The 16,682-nt window shown below is 44.5% G+C and overlaps 1 protein-coding gene across 2 annotated transcripts; it reads left to right on the plus strand.

Annotated features, from left to right (window-relative positions):
* Positions 1 to 8,057: 8,057 nt before the first annotated feature.
* On the plus strand, positions 8,058 to 15,533 carry BMP4 (bone morphogenetic protein 4). 2 transcript variants are annotated; one of them, XM_073577942.1, is made up of 3 exons: positions 8,058 to 8,446; positions 10,630 to 11,003; positions 12,896 to 15,533. In XM_073577942.1, the coding sequence occupies exons 2-3, from the start codon at positions 10,637 to 10,639 to the stop codon at positions 13,735 to 13,737; spliced, it is 1,209 nt and encodes a 402-aa protein (XP_073434043.1). In that variant the 5' UTR covers positions 8,058 to 8,446; positions 10,630 to 10,636; the 3' UTR covers positions 13,738 to 15,533. The 2 variants fall into 2 exon arrangements, with proteins under 2 accessions (XP_073434043.1, XP_073434044.1); XM_073577943.1 differs by having other exon boundaries at positions 8,175 to 8,446; positions 10,683 to 11,003.
* Positions 15,534 to 16,682: the final 1,149 nt, after the last annotated feature.

Genomic DNA, 16,682 nt, shown 5'->3' on the forward strand with positions numbered 1-16,682 from the left:
AGCTTCAGTGCACCTGGTCCCAGTGTGGGCCACAGCGCAACCGTACTGTTGTTCCCAACTTTCAATCAATCAGCCTATGCATAGGAACTTAAAGCACCCTGTAAGGAATTTATCACAACTGGCCTTTTGTTTGCCAGTTTTGGAGCTTTGTCCTGCTGGCTCTAGTGCACACCTCTTAATACACTTGTGCATCTTTGGGCTGCCTATTCACCTGTGATTAATGAGCTGGCATAGATTTCAGCTGCAATGTTTTTTTTTTACATACATTATAATAAATCTGGTATTGGAAAATACAAGGGTCGATTCAAAAGGGTAAAAAGTTGCAATTTTTTTTAACTTTACAATGACAGTTTTGTCACAGGAAACATCCTTGGCATAGTGTAGCCTTGACCCTCTAGGTTAGCTATACCCACATATCTGATCAGTGCAAGAATCAGAACAGCAAAAACTCAAAATGTCTGCCCTGGACCCTTGAGATAGGGAGCAAAAAATCATGAGTGCTGCTGCCAAGGAGATGAAATTCGTGATTTTCTGCTCCCTATCTTAAGTCTTCAGGTACGGACCTCAAAGGCCCAGGAACTAGTGGGCGAACCTGCATCCAACAGAGGAATCCACCCACATAATAATCAGCCTTGTGCCTGCTATGCACATCAGGATTAGGTGAATGTAACAGCTCACGCTTGGAATTTGAAAATTGTCATGTAGAGAAGGCGGATATGGAAATACTCAAAGTTGAGAGTCAATGACTCTTTAGAGTAGAGGTGAAAGAAAATAAGAAAGCAGGGTAAGGTGAGAATTCTAATGTGAAAGGTTCTTGTAAAGGACAAGCCGCAGGGTGGCCTTCTGATGTAACAAATGGCTAATTTCTCTAGACCTAGATGCTAGTAACCTTTTTGCTGTACTACCTCACTACCTCCCACATCAAAGGGCCATACACTAAATAGATAAGAAATGTTATGGGTAGCCCTTTTTATGTTTCAGTTGATATCATCAGCTGTTGATAAAATGCAATTTTGGCTCAGCAGGATACAAAGTGACAAGTTGTATGGTAGAGTATGGCTGGGGTAATGGCAATCCTGTAACATTGTGACCTACTAAATGTCTACTTTGGGGTTGTGTTATTACTTATGACGAACTACACAACTTCGCCTCCATAGGCTTCAATACCCCATGTGACTGTAACTTGGTTGTGACCAGTCTGCAATTTGGCAATTTTTTTTTGTTTTATATTAGAGATGAAATTTGGATGCTAAATTACAGATCCAATATAGCAGAGAAAGGCAGACATTTTGCACAAACGCTTTTCATCTCACAACTTGTCTGAGATTTGTTGTGTTGCCACATGACCAAAGTCACTTTGTAGCCTTGGTCTAATCACAAGGAGCCCTGTAATGAGCCCATCACTCTTGATAAATTAACTGTTAAATAGCTAGGGAGCCGCACACTCTTTCTGCAGAGGAGCCCCTATGCTTGCCTTTGGATTCAGTACCAACTGTTCAGCATATGGCAGGTTGTCCACTTAACATAACGCACAACAGAGATCACTAATGTATGTGCTAGGGAATTTGTAAATTGCCACCTGTAGACCCTCCATAAGTATGGATAACACTGTGTTACATTTTAACTCATTTCTGATTTTCTTCCTGACCTTAGTTGAATTACAAATATATATGCATGTATGTATATATATATATATATATATATAAAATAATAAATGCCCTAAGCAACTTCCGGTTGTAACAACTTCCGTCCAGTTGTAACCGGTGACGTCACCGCACACCTCTTTCCATGTTAACCCTCAACACACACACTCCTCTCACCTTTCACCATCTCCACTCACTCTTTCACTCCACATACGACCCTTTCTCTCACTCCGTCTCTCATACTCACGCCGTCATCGCCGCTGATCCACGATCCACATCTTCTTCCGCCGGCGCCATCCTGGATCCAGATGTCCTCCACGCTGGCGACATGTTCTTGCGGCGACGCCATACTGGATCGGCGAAATCCCGCGATAGTCAAGATGGCGTCGCCGCAAGAACATGTCGCCGGTGTGGAGGACGTCGGGATCCAAAATGGCGTCGGCGAAATCTCGCGAGATTTCGCCGACGCCAATTTGGATCCCGGCGGCATCCACGCCGGCAACATGTTCCTGCGGCGACGCTATTTTGGATTGGCGAAATCCCGCGATACTCAAGATGGCGTCGCAAGAACATGTCGCCGGCGAGGACGACGTCGAGATCCAAAATGGCGTCGGTGAAAACTCGCGAGATTTCGCCGACGCCATTTTGGATCCCGACGTCGTCCACGCCGGCGACATGTTCTTCCGGCGACGCCATCTTGACTATCGCGGAATTTCACGATACTCAAGATGGCGTCGCCGCTAGAACATGTCGCCGGCGTGGACAACGTCTGGATCCAGGATGGCGCCGGCGGAAGATGTCGGGGATCGTGGAGCAGCGGCGATGACGGCGTGAGTATGAGAGACGGAGTGAGAGAAGGGGTCCTATGTGGAGTGAAAGAGTGAGTGGAGATGGTGAAAGGTGAGAGGAGTGTGTGTGTTTAGGGTTAACATGGCAAGAGGTGTGATGCTATCGCATCCTCCCGATGCGATAGCATCGGGCCATAATCTAGTATATATATAATTGTCTTATCATGTCTGTCTCTAACCGAAATCCTGCGTCGCTGATTGGTCGCGGCAGATAGGCCGTGACCAATCAGCGACAGTCGCTTAGTCGTCGCGGCAACATGGCCGCATCGCTTATTATAAAGGCACATTACAGCTGTTAAAGGCATCACTGCTGCGTCACTCATTACACGGGCACAGTCCTGTACATATACAATACATTAGGTAAGAGCAGAACAGTGACTGCAGCTCTGGGTGTAACAGAAGTACATTAGGTAACAGCAGAACAGTGACTGCAGATCTGGGTGTAACTAGAGTACAATACATTAGGTAACAGTAGAACATTGACTGCAGCTCTGGGTGTAACTTGCGTACAATACATTAGGTAAGATCTGAACAGTGACTGCAGCTCTTGGTGTAACTGGACTACAATACATTAGGTAACAGCAGAACAGTGACTGCAGATCTGGTTGTAACTGGAGTACAATACATTAGGTAACAGCAGAACAGTGACTGCAGATCTGGGTGTAACTAGAGTACAATACATTAGGTAACAGCAGAACAGTGACTGCAGCTCTGGCTGTAACTGGAGTACAATACATTAGGTAACAGCAGAACAGTGACAGCAGCTCCGGGTGTAACAGGAGTATAATACACTAGATGGTGGCCCGATTCTATCGCATCGAGTATTTTAGAGTCTCTGTTAAAATAAAAAATAGTTATATACTCACCTTCCGATGGCCCCTGGACTCTTTCCCTCCGCTCACTACGCGCCCGGCATCTTCCGGTTCCAGTAATGCTTAGCGAGAAGGGCTGAAGATGACGTCACTCTTGCGAGAGCGCAACGTCATCAGCGGTGTTTCACACAAAGCATTACTGGAACCGGAAGATGACGGGAGCGTGGAGAGGAGAGAAAGAGTCCGGGGGCCATCGGAAGGTGAGTATATCACTATTTTTTATTTTAACAGAGACTCTAGAATACCCGATGCGAAAGAATCGGGCCACCATCTAGTATATATATATATATATACACTAGCTGAAGAGCCCGGCGCTGCCTGGGCATAGTAACTAACTGTGGTTAGTTATAGCAAATTATAATTATTCTCCATCCCATAGTCCCGTGCCCATATACCCATCATACATATCCACGATCCCACAGGCCCGTGCCCATATACCCATCATACATATCCTCCATCCCATAGTCGAGTGCCCATATACCCATCACACATCCTCCATCCCATAGTCCCATGCCCATATACCCATCACACATCCTCCATCCCATAGTCCCATGCCCATATACCCATAATACATATTTGCCATCTCATAGTCCAGTGCCCATATACCCATCACACATCCTTCATCTCATAGTCCCATGCCCATATACTCACCATTCATATCCTACATCCCATAGTCCCATGCCCATATACCCGTCCTACATATCTTCCATCCCATAGTCCAGTGCCCATATACCCATCACACATCCTCCATTCCATAGTCCCGTGCCCATATACCCATCATATATATCCGCCATCCCATAGTCCCGTGCCCATATACCCGTTATACATATCCTCCATCCCATAGTTCAGTGCCCATATACCCATCACACATCCTCTATCCCATAGTCCAGTGCCCATATACCCATCACACATCCTCCATCCCATAGTCAACCATTATGACATCATAATGAGCGGCGTCGCTTGCAACCTATGATGACATCAGCATTGCCATGGCAACCATTATGACATCATAATGAGGGGCGGGGCTTGATACACATACACTTTTTCCCCATTATGTAGATAGGGGCAAAATTGTTTGGTGAATTGGAACGCGCGGGGTTAAAATTTCGCCTCACAACATAGCCTAGGACACTCTCGGGGTCCAGATGTGTGACTGTGCTGAATTTTGTGGCTGTAGCTGCAACGGTGAGGATGCCAATCCCGGACATACACACATACATACACACACTTGAGCTTTAGATATTAGATTGCTCAAAAAAATAAGGGGAACACTTAAACAACAGAATATAACTCCAAGTAAATCAAACTTCTGTGAAATCAAACTGTCCACTTAGGAAGCCACACTGATTGACAATCAGTTTCACATGCTGTTGTGCAAATTGAATAGACAATAGATGGAAATTATTGGCAATTATCAAGACACCCTCAATAAAGGAGTGGTTCTGCAGGTGGGGACCACAGACCACATCTCAGTACCAATGCTTTCTGGCTGAGGTTTTGGTCACTTTTGAATGTTGGTTGTGCTTTCACACTCGTGGTAGCATGAGACGGATTCTACAACCCACACAAGTGGCTCAGGTAGTGCAGCTCATCCAGGATGGCTCATCAATGCAAGCTGTGGCAAGAAGGTTTGCTATGTCTGTCAGTGTAGTGTCCAGAGGCTGGAGGTGCTACCAGGAAACAGACCAGTACACCAGGAGACATGGAGAGGGCCATAGGAGGGCAACAACCCAGCAGCAGGATAGCTGCCTCTGCCTTTGAACAGGAGGAGCACTGCCAGAGCCCTGCAAAATGACCTCCAGCAGGCCACAAATGTGCATGTGTCTGCACAAACGGTTAGAAACTGACTCCATGAGAATGGTCTGAGCGCCTGACATCCACAGATGGGGATTGTGCTCACAGCCCAACACTGTGCAGGACACTTGGCATTTGCCACAGAACACCAGAATTGTCAAAATCGCCACTGGCGCCCTGTGCTCTTCACAAATGAAAGCAGGTTCACACTGAGCACATGTGACAGACGTGACAAAGTCTGGAGACGCCGTGGAAAGCAATCTGCTGCCTGCAACATCCTTAAGCATGACCGGTTTGGCAGTGGGTCAGTAATGGTGTGGGGTGGCATTTCTTTGGAGGGCCGCACAGTGTTGGGCTGTGAGCACAACCCCCATCTGTGGACGTCGGGCACTCAGACCATTCTCATGGAGTCGGTTTCTAACCGTTTGTGCAGACACATGCACATTTGTGGCCTGCTGGTGGTCATTTTGCAGGGTTCTGGAAGTGCTCATCCTGTTCCTCCTTGCACAAATGCCGAGGTAGCAGTCCTGCTGCTGGGTTGTTGCCCCCCTACGGCCCTCTCCATGTCTCCTGGTGTACTGGCCTATCTCCTGGTAGCGCCTCCAGCCTCTGGACACTACGCTGACAGACACAGCAGACCTTCTTGCCACAGCTCGCATTTATGTGCCATCCTGGATGACCTGCACTACCTGAGCCACTTGTGTGGGTTGTAGAGTCCGTCTCATGCTACCACGAGTGTGAAAGTACAACACACATTCAAAAGTGACTAAAACCTCAGCCAGAAAGCATTGGTACTGAGATGTGGTCTGTGGTCCCCACCTGCAGAATCACTCATTTATTGAGGGTGTCTCGATAATTGCCAATAAATTCCATCTGTTGTCTATTCCACTTGCACAACAGCATGTGAAATTGATTGTCAATCAGTGTTGCTTCCTAAGTGGACAGTTTGATTTCACAGAAGTTTGATTTATTTGGAGTTATATTCTGTTGTTTAAGTGTTCCCTTTATTTTTTTGAGCAGTGTGTGTATATATATATATATATATTAACATTTGTTGCACTCCTTCATCTCCTTCTTTTAATTGTGCCCTCTGGAATCCACAGTCTGTATGTAACAAACTTCCTTTCCTGCACAACTACTTTATGACCAACTCTCTTAATCTGTTGGCCCTCACTGAAACCTGGATTCAGGATTTTGACACTGTCTTCTCTGCTGCCATTTCCCATGGTGGCTTACAATTCTTAGAAGAGAAAATTTTTTCCAGCTCACCCGTCAATGCATTTCATTAGCTTCAGGAGCACGGACCCGCTGTGTCCAAATGTAGATAATCCAACAAAGAAGAAGTGTCCAGCTCAACTGATTCCGTGAAGATAAAATTCTTTATTCACAAAACTTGTTACATGGAGGATAAAATCTTCAGCACAATACCCAATGAATGTGGTTATCGATGCGTTTCTGGAGACTAGCTTAGTCTCCAGAAACGCGTCGATATCCACATTCATTCGGTATTGTGCTGAAGATTTTATCCTCCAACATACACTTATACCAACATAAGTTTTGGCTCATTTCTTTCTTTTTTACTTAGTTTCTTGTACTTTATACAAATGGGCGTAGACCCCATTTTCAGTTAGGCACTTCATCTAAATAGCTTGCCATTGAGCAGATGCCTGTACAGTCGGCCCCTGTCCTGTTCTGCCCTCACATATATTGCAGTAGACTAACACAAGGTGAGGTTTTAATACTAGAAGGTAGGACTGTTCTGAGTGGGTACATCTTGTAGATGTGGGATGCCTTTTATGCTTTTTTGCTGAAAATAGTGAACTAAGTACCCATAGTATCTTAGATTTTGCCTGATAAATGGCCACAGTGTGAACTTGCTCCAACACATTGGCACTTATGCTACACCACATTCCAGCTCATTTCTTCGGTTTAGCCTATGGTAGGTTGTCTATTTAAAATAATGCACAAGAATGATTGCTAATGTATGTGGAAGAAAATTAGTAAATTGTCATTTACAGACCCTCCATAAGGATAATACTCAGCTACATGATAATTCATGTCTGATTCTTTTCTTGTCCTTAGTTGTGTATATATACACTAATATGTGTGTGAGTGTATAAAAGGCTGTGTATATGTATATTATTTATGCTAAATCATCTACTATGCTTGTGTTGAAGTATGTAAGCCTTGGAAAATGTCGTTTAGGAGACATGGAAATCCATTGTGAGTCAGAAAGCCTTGTAGCCATAGAAGCTTATTATCTGTAAGGAATAAGAGGGAGCACGAGGCTCCTAATTGTAAATCCTTGCGATTGCAGCAGTGGTGCAGCCTGCGAGGCGGAACAAGGGCCCAATAGGTGCGGGGCCACGTCCAGGTGACATTGCGCATTATGATGGGCTGTGGGCCCGCGGAGGTCACACCTTGCTCTCGCACAGGGGTCTCTTCCGTGTCACATCTATTGGTGCATAGGTAATAATAAACATTTTAGGTTCCTTATGTGATCTGTAATTAGGGCCAAGGTCCTGGGGGAGTTTTGCCCCCATTTGGGCAGTTTCTCTGGATTTGGTCACCTGCAGATTGATGTTGCAATGGTAGAAATGTGGTTTGTGCCTTTTCCAGCAGGGACCCCAGCTATAGGGTTATTGTGCTGCAGTGACTGGGGGTCCTGACATCAGGGTGGGCTGTGTAATTCTGGTATAAATGCTAATGGCCAAGGTGAGTGAGGGGTTCCGTGTCCCTTCCTGTCCCGAGTGGGTGTGTTAACCCTCCACACCCTGCTTCCCTCTGCTCACATTACATGCTCCCTACATATTGGCTGCAGGTAGCTGGTCCCGAGTGTTTCCTGAATGTGTCAGGTCCGGGGTCTATTAGTAACCAGTGAAGACCCCCGCCCGCGCCCCATCCTCATCCTAAGTGCAGTGTCGCTTTACGACTGTTGACTGTAAACCGTGGTTCACTGGGAAGCCCAGGAGCCGCTTATTCCGCCGCTGACTCCTTCCCCGTAAGGTCACGGGAGCAGAGGGCTGAGCCTCCATATTTAGGACGCCCGGTGGGCTGGAGCAGGAGCTGTGATTGACAGGTCCCCGGAGTATTGTGCACCACGTGACTGGAGGGGGCTGGAAGAAAAGCGGCTGTCTGGCCGGAGCGCATTACACTCATTGTCGCTGCCAGCTCCATTCTCAGAGTATCATCGCCATCTGAGCGCTGCGCCCGGAGCTTCCTCAACACCTCCGTCCCAGACTGGCTGTCAAGAATCATGGACTGTTTTTCTATGCCTTGTTTTCTGTCAGTGAGTAGACTTTAATATTTTGATTTTTGGAAGGTTCTGTGTCTACGATCCTTGTGCAGTTGTAGTGGAATGTGTTACAATAGTATTATGGCAGGGGATGATCATCTCTGGACCCCAGCTGTATATGAGAATGTGATGCCCCCCATCAGCTGTATGTGAGAATGTGATGCCCCCCATCAGCTGTATGTGAGAATGTGATGCCCCCCATCAGCTGTATGTGAGAAGGTGATGCCCCCCATCAGCTGTATGTGAGAAGGTGATGCCCCCCATCAGCTGTATGTGAGAAGGTGATGCCCCCCATCAGCTGTATGTGAGAAGGTGATCTCCCCCATCAGATGCATGTGAGAAGGTGATGCCCCCCATCAGATGTATGTGAGAAGGTGATCTCCCCCATCAGATGTATGTGAGAAGGTGATCTCCCCCATCAGCTGCATGTGAGAAGGTGATGCCCCCCATCAGCTGCATGTGAGAAGGTGATCTCCCCCATCAGCTGTATGTGAGAAGGTGATCTCCCCCCATCAGCTGTATGTGAGAAGGTGATGCCCCCCATCAGATAATAATAATAATAAATTTTATTTTTATAGCGCCGACATATTCCGCAGCACTTTACATTTCAGAGGGGATTTGTACAGACAATAGACATTACAGCATAACAATAATCACATACAGTAGATTATAACAAATACCAAGAGGAGTGAGGGCCCTGCTCGCAAGCTTACAGTCTATGAATGCATGTGAGAAGGTGATGCCCTCCGTCAGATGCATGTGAGAAGGTGATGCCCTCCGTCAGATGCATGTGAGAAGGTGATGCCCCCCATCAGATGCATGTGAGAAGGTGATGCCCCCCATCAGATGCATGTGAGAAGGTGATGTCCCCCATCAGATGCATGTGAGAAGGTGATGTCCCCCATCAGATGCATGTGAGAAGGTGATGTCCCCCATCAGATGCATGTGAGAAGGTGATGTCCCCCATCAGATGCATGTGAGAAGGTGATGTCCCCCATCAGATGCATGTGAGAAGGTGATGTCCCCCATCAGATGCATGTGAGAAGGTGATGTCCCCCATCAGATGCATGTGAGAAGGTGATGTCCTCCATCAGCTGTATGTGAGGTGATGCCCCCCATCAGCTGTATGTGAGAAGGTGATGCCCCCCATCAGCTGTATGTGAGAAGGTGATGCCCCCCATCAGCTGTATGTGAGAAGGTGATGCCCCCCATCAGCTGTATGTGCGAAGGTGATTGCCCCCCCATCAGCTGTATGTGCGAAGGTGATTGCCCCCCCATCAGCTGTATGTGCGAAGGTGATTGCCCCCCCCATCAGCTGTATGTGCGAAGGTGATTGCCCCCCCCATCAGCTGTATGTGCGAAGGTGATTGCCCCCCCATCAGCTGTATGTGCGAAGGTGATTGCCCCCCCCATCAGCTGTATGTGCGAAGGTGATTGCCCCCCCCATCAGCTGTATGTGCGAAGGTGATTGCCCCCCCCATCAGCTGTATGTGCGAAGGTGATCGCCCCCCCCATCAGCTAGGAGAAGGTGATGCCCCCCATCAGCTGTATGTGAGAAGGTGATCGCCCCCCCATCAGTTGTATGTGAAAAGATGATGCCCCCCATCAGCTGTTGTGCTGCAGCAGGGGATAAGCTGGGCAGTGCTCAGATAAGAGGGGCTGCAGTGATGGAAAGCATTCAGGCTCTGTAGTTTAGTGGAATCCCAGGACTGTACAGTATTCTACAGGGGACAAGTCCTTATGTTGCTGGAAAGTGCAATGCTTGTTGATCAGGCAGGTATCTGTGGATGCCCTAGCTGGGCTGTTTGATTGGTAACTGAATCTTTCTTCTAGACTTGTATTTAATGACTGGTTGATTGCAGGTATCTGCAGAGACAGTCAGATTGTATTGCACTGCCTGGACTAGCTGTTTGTTCTGCCAGAAGCCAGGTTTCAGATAATTGTGCTGATAGTCCCAGAGACGCACAGATTAGCAGGATGGTGGATATCTGATAATGAGCTATTTGCCAGTAAACAAGTTAGACCATGACATGATAGGAAGCCCTCCTCCTGCCCCGGGACGCGGTGTACTATGGGGTTGCTCTTCTTCTGCTTTTTTTTTTTCTATACCACTCAATTTAGAAGTTTCCATTCCAAGTCTCCTATTTATTTTGTATGTATTGTGTTGTGCACCCCAGAGACACCATGATTCCTGGTAACCGAATGCTGATGGTCATTTTATTATGCCAAGTCCTGCTAGGAGGCACTAGCCATGCTAGTCTGATTCCTGAGACCGGAAAGAAGAAAGTGGCCGAGATTCAGGGCCAGGCGGGCGGAAGGAGGTCCACTCAGAGCCATGAGCTCTTGCGGGACTTTGAGGCAACGCTGCTACAGATGTTTGGCCTCCGCAAGCGGCCACAACCCAGCAAGGAAGTGGTGGTGCCTGCCTATATGCGGGATTTATACCGACTACAATCTGCAGAGGAAGAGGACGAGCTTCAGGAGATCAACCTGGAATACCCAGAGAGACCCACCAGCCGTGCCAATACCGTGAGAAGTTTCCACCATGAAGGTGAGTGTTAACCTACAAGCCTCCAAATATTTATCCCATAGATTATTTGACTGGTCCTCAGCTGATTATACATCCTCTTGTTTTCTGATAGGATTCTCTAAGCATCCTAAAGATTATGCTGTCTGATCTATTCCGACTTCGCTCACTCCTATGATCCTTCCTTCGTTACCCCAGTCTGACCTTTAGCTACCCAGTAGCATGGCAGAAAGTAGCAGCACCCATTAACTCAAACTGCTGGATTGACTTAGTGAATATCATTTTTATCTCTTGCAATAATGTGGTGGTGTTACCTGTTCTATTGTAACATCTTGGCAACACCTTCCATTGTCTTCTGTTTGTATGGGACCTGTGACCATCCCCCTTAATTTCCATTACACATTTGCACAGTAGTGTTAATTTAACTTTGTAAATCAGCCTTTGACCATCCACCCATTTCCATATGTTTACTTCACTTTAATCTTTTATTCCAAGCTTAACTTTTACATAGTTACTGGGGGGAAAAAAAAACCTGAAGGCTGTGAAAAGGCCAAAGTTCAACCTCTTATTTGTAGAAACTGTATGATGTGCTATTGTGCTCCCATGGTCACATACAGTAAATGGTCAGGCAGTTACAATGCAGAAGTCTACCATAACCCCATGATATATAATGCAGCAACCCCCCCCCCCCAAAAAAAAAAAAAAATCGCATTGCATTCCAGACACCTGCAAAAAGGTCCTTCTACATGTCTGTAAAGTATGGTGGCTGGACGTAAAAGCCTAAAAAACTGCATCTGTGGGGGAGAAGAATAAAATGTTCTCAAAAATCTCAAGTATAGACATTTAATGTTTTCTAAGCCAGTTAAGCTTATTATATGTTGAGTGCAAGCGAAATGCTGAGTATTCATTCAGTGCTATTATATTAACACCCTTGTAAAGTAGAAAGGTCATATGTAGATTTACCGTAATTATACATTTATAAAAAAAAAAAGCACTTTGGGTAGTATTTCTGGAAGTAGTAAGCTGCCATTGAGCTCTTGAGAAACTATAAGTCACATTCTTTCTTCTGGGATTTATAGTCCTACAATCACTGGGCAGGAGCATTTTCTATGATGATAAAAAATTAAATAATATGTCTCCACGTAATCAGTCCCAGAATATATAGAAAGTTATATGTTCACGAGCCGGTCTGAAAATTGGAATTTGCGACAAACGAGTAGGTTGTATGTTCTCCAAATAGCAAATTAAGTGGCCCCCACAAGATCAAGAGAGAAAATAAAAGCATATTTCTGTTAAATGGATTACACGGGTCCATTTGAGCATTTTATAAGCCGCTTTATGTATCCCCCCAAGCATCAAAGGCAAGGGCGTAACTCCCTGTTTTTTCCAGTAGTTTTAATACTTAAAATACACTTTTGTGTATTTAACGCTACAGCCGTGTGTTTGTAAGGTTTGTTCAATGAAGCCTTGTAATCTGACCCAAATGTTTCCTAGCGGATGTTTCTCTCCCAAAGTAAATCTGAGTTATTAATCCACAGCATCATTACTGTGCTGGAATTTGCTTTTCCCCCTTTTCTGTAATATGATCAACAAGGCACGCTCTATGTTTTCAGAATCGCTGGATATCCCAAGCAATACACTTCAGGTAAAAAAAAAAAATAAAAAAGAGAGAGACCTTGTATGTGATCTCCGCTGCCAAGTGATTTTGAACATGGAACTAGAAGATCTTGTGGTGTGAGCATCACAAGGGGCTAAACATCCATCAAAACCCCCATTGTGTTCTTCTCCTGCGCTTACGGAGAAGTAATGTGTCCCGATTACATGCTCGCGGCAATTCTAGATGTAGGTCTGTTGTCTTAACGTGTATCACATTAATATTCACTCTCCTTTTTCCTCTTTTTTTTTTATTTTGCTAGAACATTTGGAGAACGTACCAGCCGCAGCTGAAAACTCGGGCATCCTCTTCTACTTCAATCTCAGCAGCGTTCCTGAGAACGAGGTGATTTCTTCAGCGGAGCTGAGACTTTATAGAGAACAAATTGAAAATGGCCCAGCATGGGAAGAAGGCTTTCACAGAATCAACATATATGAAGTTATAAAGCCCCTGGTGGCAAGTGGACAGATGATTACTAGGCTGCTGGACACCAGACTAATCCATCACAATGTGACTCAATGGGAAAGTTTTGATGTAAGTCCGGCAATTATGAGGTGGACCCAAGACAAGGGAATTAACCATGGGCTTGCTGTTGAGGTCCTTCATCTCAACCGTACTAAAAGTTATCAGGGGAAGCACGTCAGGATTAGCCGATCGTTATTACCTCAAGAGAATGCAGACTGGTCACAGATGAGGCCGCTTCTAATCACATTTAGCCACGATGGCAGGGGACATGCACTGACCAGGAGGTCTAAAAGAAGTCCAAAACCGCAGAGAGCCCGGAAAAAAAACAAAAATTGCCGGAGGCATTCTCTGTATGTGGATTTCAGCGACGTTGGCTGGAATGATTGGATTGTGGCACCACCTGGATATCAGGCTTTTTACTGCCATGGCGATTGCCCGTTTCCCCTGGCTGACCACCTGAACTCAACCAACCATGCCATTGTACAGACTTTGGTTAACTCCGTAAACTCAAGCATTCCCAAAGCATGCTGCGTTCCCACAGAACTGAGCGCCATTTCAATGCTCTATTTGGATGAGTACGACAAAGTTGTACTTAAAAACTATCAGGAGATGGTTGTAGAAGGGTGCGGGTGCCGTTGAACACCCCGCCCCCCCCAAAAAAAAAAAAAACAGACTTCTTGTTATCAGATGGACTTCTTTTAAAATAAAAAAAAAAAAACCGAAAAAAAAACCCTGGACTTTCACCTTGACCTTATTTATGACTTTTACGTGCAAAATTGTTTTGACCATATGATCATATATTTTGACAAAATATATTTATAACAACATATTAAAAGAAAAAAATAAAATAAGTCAATATTTAAAAAAAAAAAAAAAAATAACCGCATAAGCTACTTTTTTGTACAGTTGTTTATACGTGTACATTAGGATGAATTTATATGGGAATAGAGTATTTTTTTTTCTATAAAATCTTTTTATAGTGTTACTATTTATTGGCAGTGTGGTTGAAATCCATCACCTAAATGAATGTACATTAGTTGTAAGTGTGGAGCGGCCCGGAAGTCACGGGGGAGGTGGTCTCATGGATTATCAGCCACCGGGGAGCTGAGCTGCTTCACTTGCTAACCTGTGTTAAATGGCTTTTTTCCCCACATTAATTCATCCGAAAAGACTATTGGAAGCACCTGGGTTGTCATGCTAATGCCCAGTATAGCTCATCCCCCTCCCTCCTGCTTTATACTGCAGGTTCAAAGCTACTCATGTGACTTTTTTTTTTTTTTTTTTAGTATTGTGGAGTCTACACCCTGGCTGTACCGAGAATATTGTGCAAAATAATTTTTAAAAACATCAAAGCTTCCCAAAATCTTTTGAAGGTTAAAAGCACACAAAAAAGAAAAGACATTATACAAGTACTGTATTTACCATCAATAGATGTTTTCGTCTTGTGTTTCCGTCATCACCAGCAAATGAAACGGAAATAATTTTTTTTATAAATATATATAATTTTGAAATAAATTTATTTATTTTGCTCCTTTTTATATGGAAATAATCAGTCATTTTAGGGTTGTTCGTCAGTGGATACAAATATCCCTGGTAAACCATATTAAGGTTTTGTCTTTTAATTATTGTAAGCTCTGCAGTGCTTAGAAAAGGGGGGGAAATAGTGAAGGGGATAGTATGGAGGGAGCTTAGCTAAAGCTAGTAAAAACTGAAAAGTGGAAAGTTTGCCAAGCCACAACTTCCCGGAGAGTGCAGGTGGAGGGACCAGATCAGAGCCTCGGGCTAAGGCAACAAGACTTCATGCTGCTTTTGTAGCTCCCTTCAGAAAGGGCCTTTTTAATTGTACAGAGCTTAAATAAATTGTTTAAAAGAGATTGAACTTCGTTTTCCCCGAGGACTAATTTGTTTTGTGATGTTTGATTTGCAAAAAAAAAGAAAAAAAAAATCTAACATGAACTGTAATGTAAATCGGGTTCAGAAATGAACATATGTTTTGCACCCACTAAAGCCGTCTTTGTTGCGCCATGACATTATAGTATTTAGCATTCCCAATTATATTATTGTTCTTCCTCAGTACTGTCAAATGTGTGGTTCATATCCAGTCTGACGGGGATTTGTCACAAACCCATGGGTGTCCACTCCATTTAGATTATAGCAAGAATTTTTTTTTTTTTTACAGGTGAATCCTTTGTGCTTCACCCAAGCTGACGCAAATATTTTCAATAGGAAGTGACAAAATTGCAAGTGCAAACGTCGGTGCTTGATGACCCTGACAGCCCAGAGGACATCGTCCCTATCTGCCCATTGTGTTCCATCAGTTGCTACAAATGCACCAAAGTAGACAAAATGCATGTGACGGATCACTGTCTTGACAGCTCCTAAACTAAACCCTTCCTGTTAGCTAATTCTTTATTAAAGTGAATGCAAGAAGAGGCGCTAAGGCTCCTGTCTTTTATTAGTCCACATCCACAGGTGGACAGGTAGCATTTGCTTGTCATGGCAATGTTTGCTTTAAGAATTCTGCCTGATTTTTGCAGGGTTTTGTTTCGACCTTTTTAACATTGTCTCTCTAATGATCCCAATGTGTGTATGTAAATGTGTTCGGACTTCCCATTCACTTTTTATAAGGAATCTACACCCCAGAAATCAGAATCGCTCATGTTCTACTTTTCACATCCCCCTTTCCCATCCTGGTATGTGTTCATGGTCTAATGTAGTAAAAAGAAACCTCTATCCTGATTTTAGTAGTTACTAGTGATAAGCGAGGGTGCTTGTTATGAGTTTCCCGAGCATGCTCGGGTGTTCTCCTAGTAACTTGGGCGTGCTCGTAGATTATGTTTGTGTCTCCACAGCTGCATGATTTTGCGGCTACTTGACAGCCTGAATACATGTGTGGATTCTCTAGCAAACAGGCAAACCCCACATGTATCCAGGCTGTCCAGCAGCCGCAAATCATGCAGCTGTGGAGACACAAACATAACCTACGAGCACTCCCAAGATACTCAAGAGAACACCTGAGCATGCTCGGGAAACTCGAGTAATGAGCATACTCTCTCATCACTGGTTACCTGTGAGTTAAGAAATTCTATTAACCTGATTTAGGTGGTACTTTTGGTAAAAAGAGACGATAAAATGTTTTATATTTATTTATTTTTTTTTTATACTGAGAATAATAGAAACCTCGTCAAATGTTGGAAACACCCCCCCCCCCAAAAAAAAAAAAATTCTAATTGTTTCCCGTGGCAATCCAGCACTGGCGGTCAGTCAGTCCTCACAGACTTTCTTATCAAGTTGCCAGCACGAGATGGCTACAAGCCATCATGGCAGTGGTGAGGGCACACTAAAATGTCTACAGTGGTCCCTTGCTGGCAAGAGGATTGCTGTTGCAGCAGCGCTGGTTTTATGAGGTTTGCCAATTTTTTTTTTTTTTTGTTTCTAAAATTTGCTGCCGTCTTTCTTTCCTTGCAGAAGTTTCATAACGATTTTGTTTAATTTCATGTTTTATATTTTTAAGATTTTAACCATTTAGCACAACTTACCAAGATTTACACCCAGAAAGTTACTCAAATGTCTATCTCTACTAA

Source organism: Dendrobates tinctorius, unplaced genomic scaffold (genome assembly GCF_039654945.1).
Source record: "Dendrobates tinctorius isolate UK_male_01 unplaced genomic scaffold, ASM3965494v1 ptg000058l, whole genome shotgun sequence".
Classification (NCBI taxonomy): Eukaryota; Metazoa; Chordata; class Amphibia; order Anura; family Dendrobatidae; genus Dendrobates; species Dendrobates tinctorius.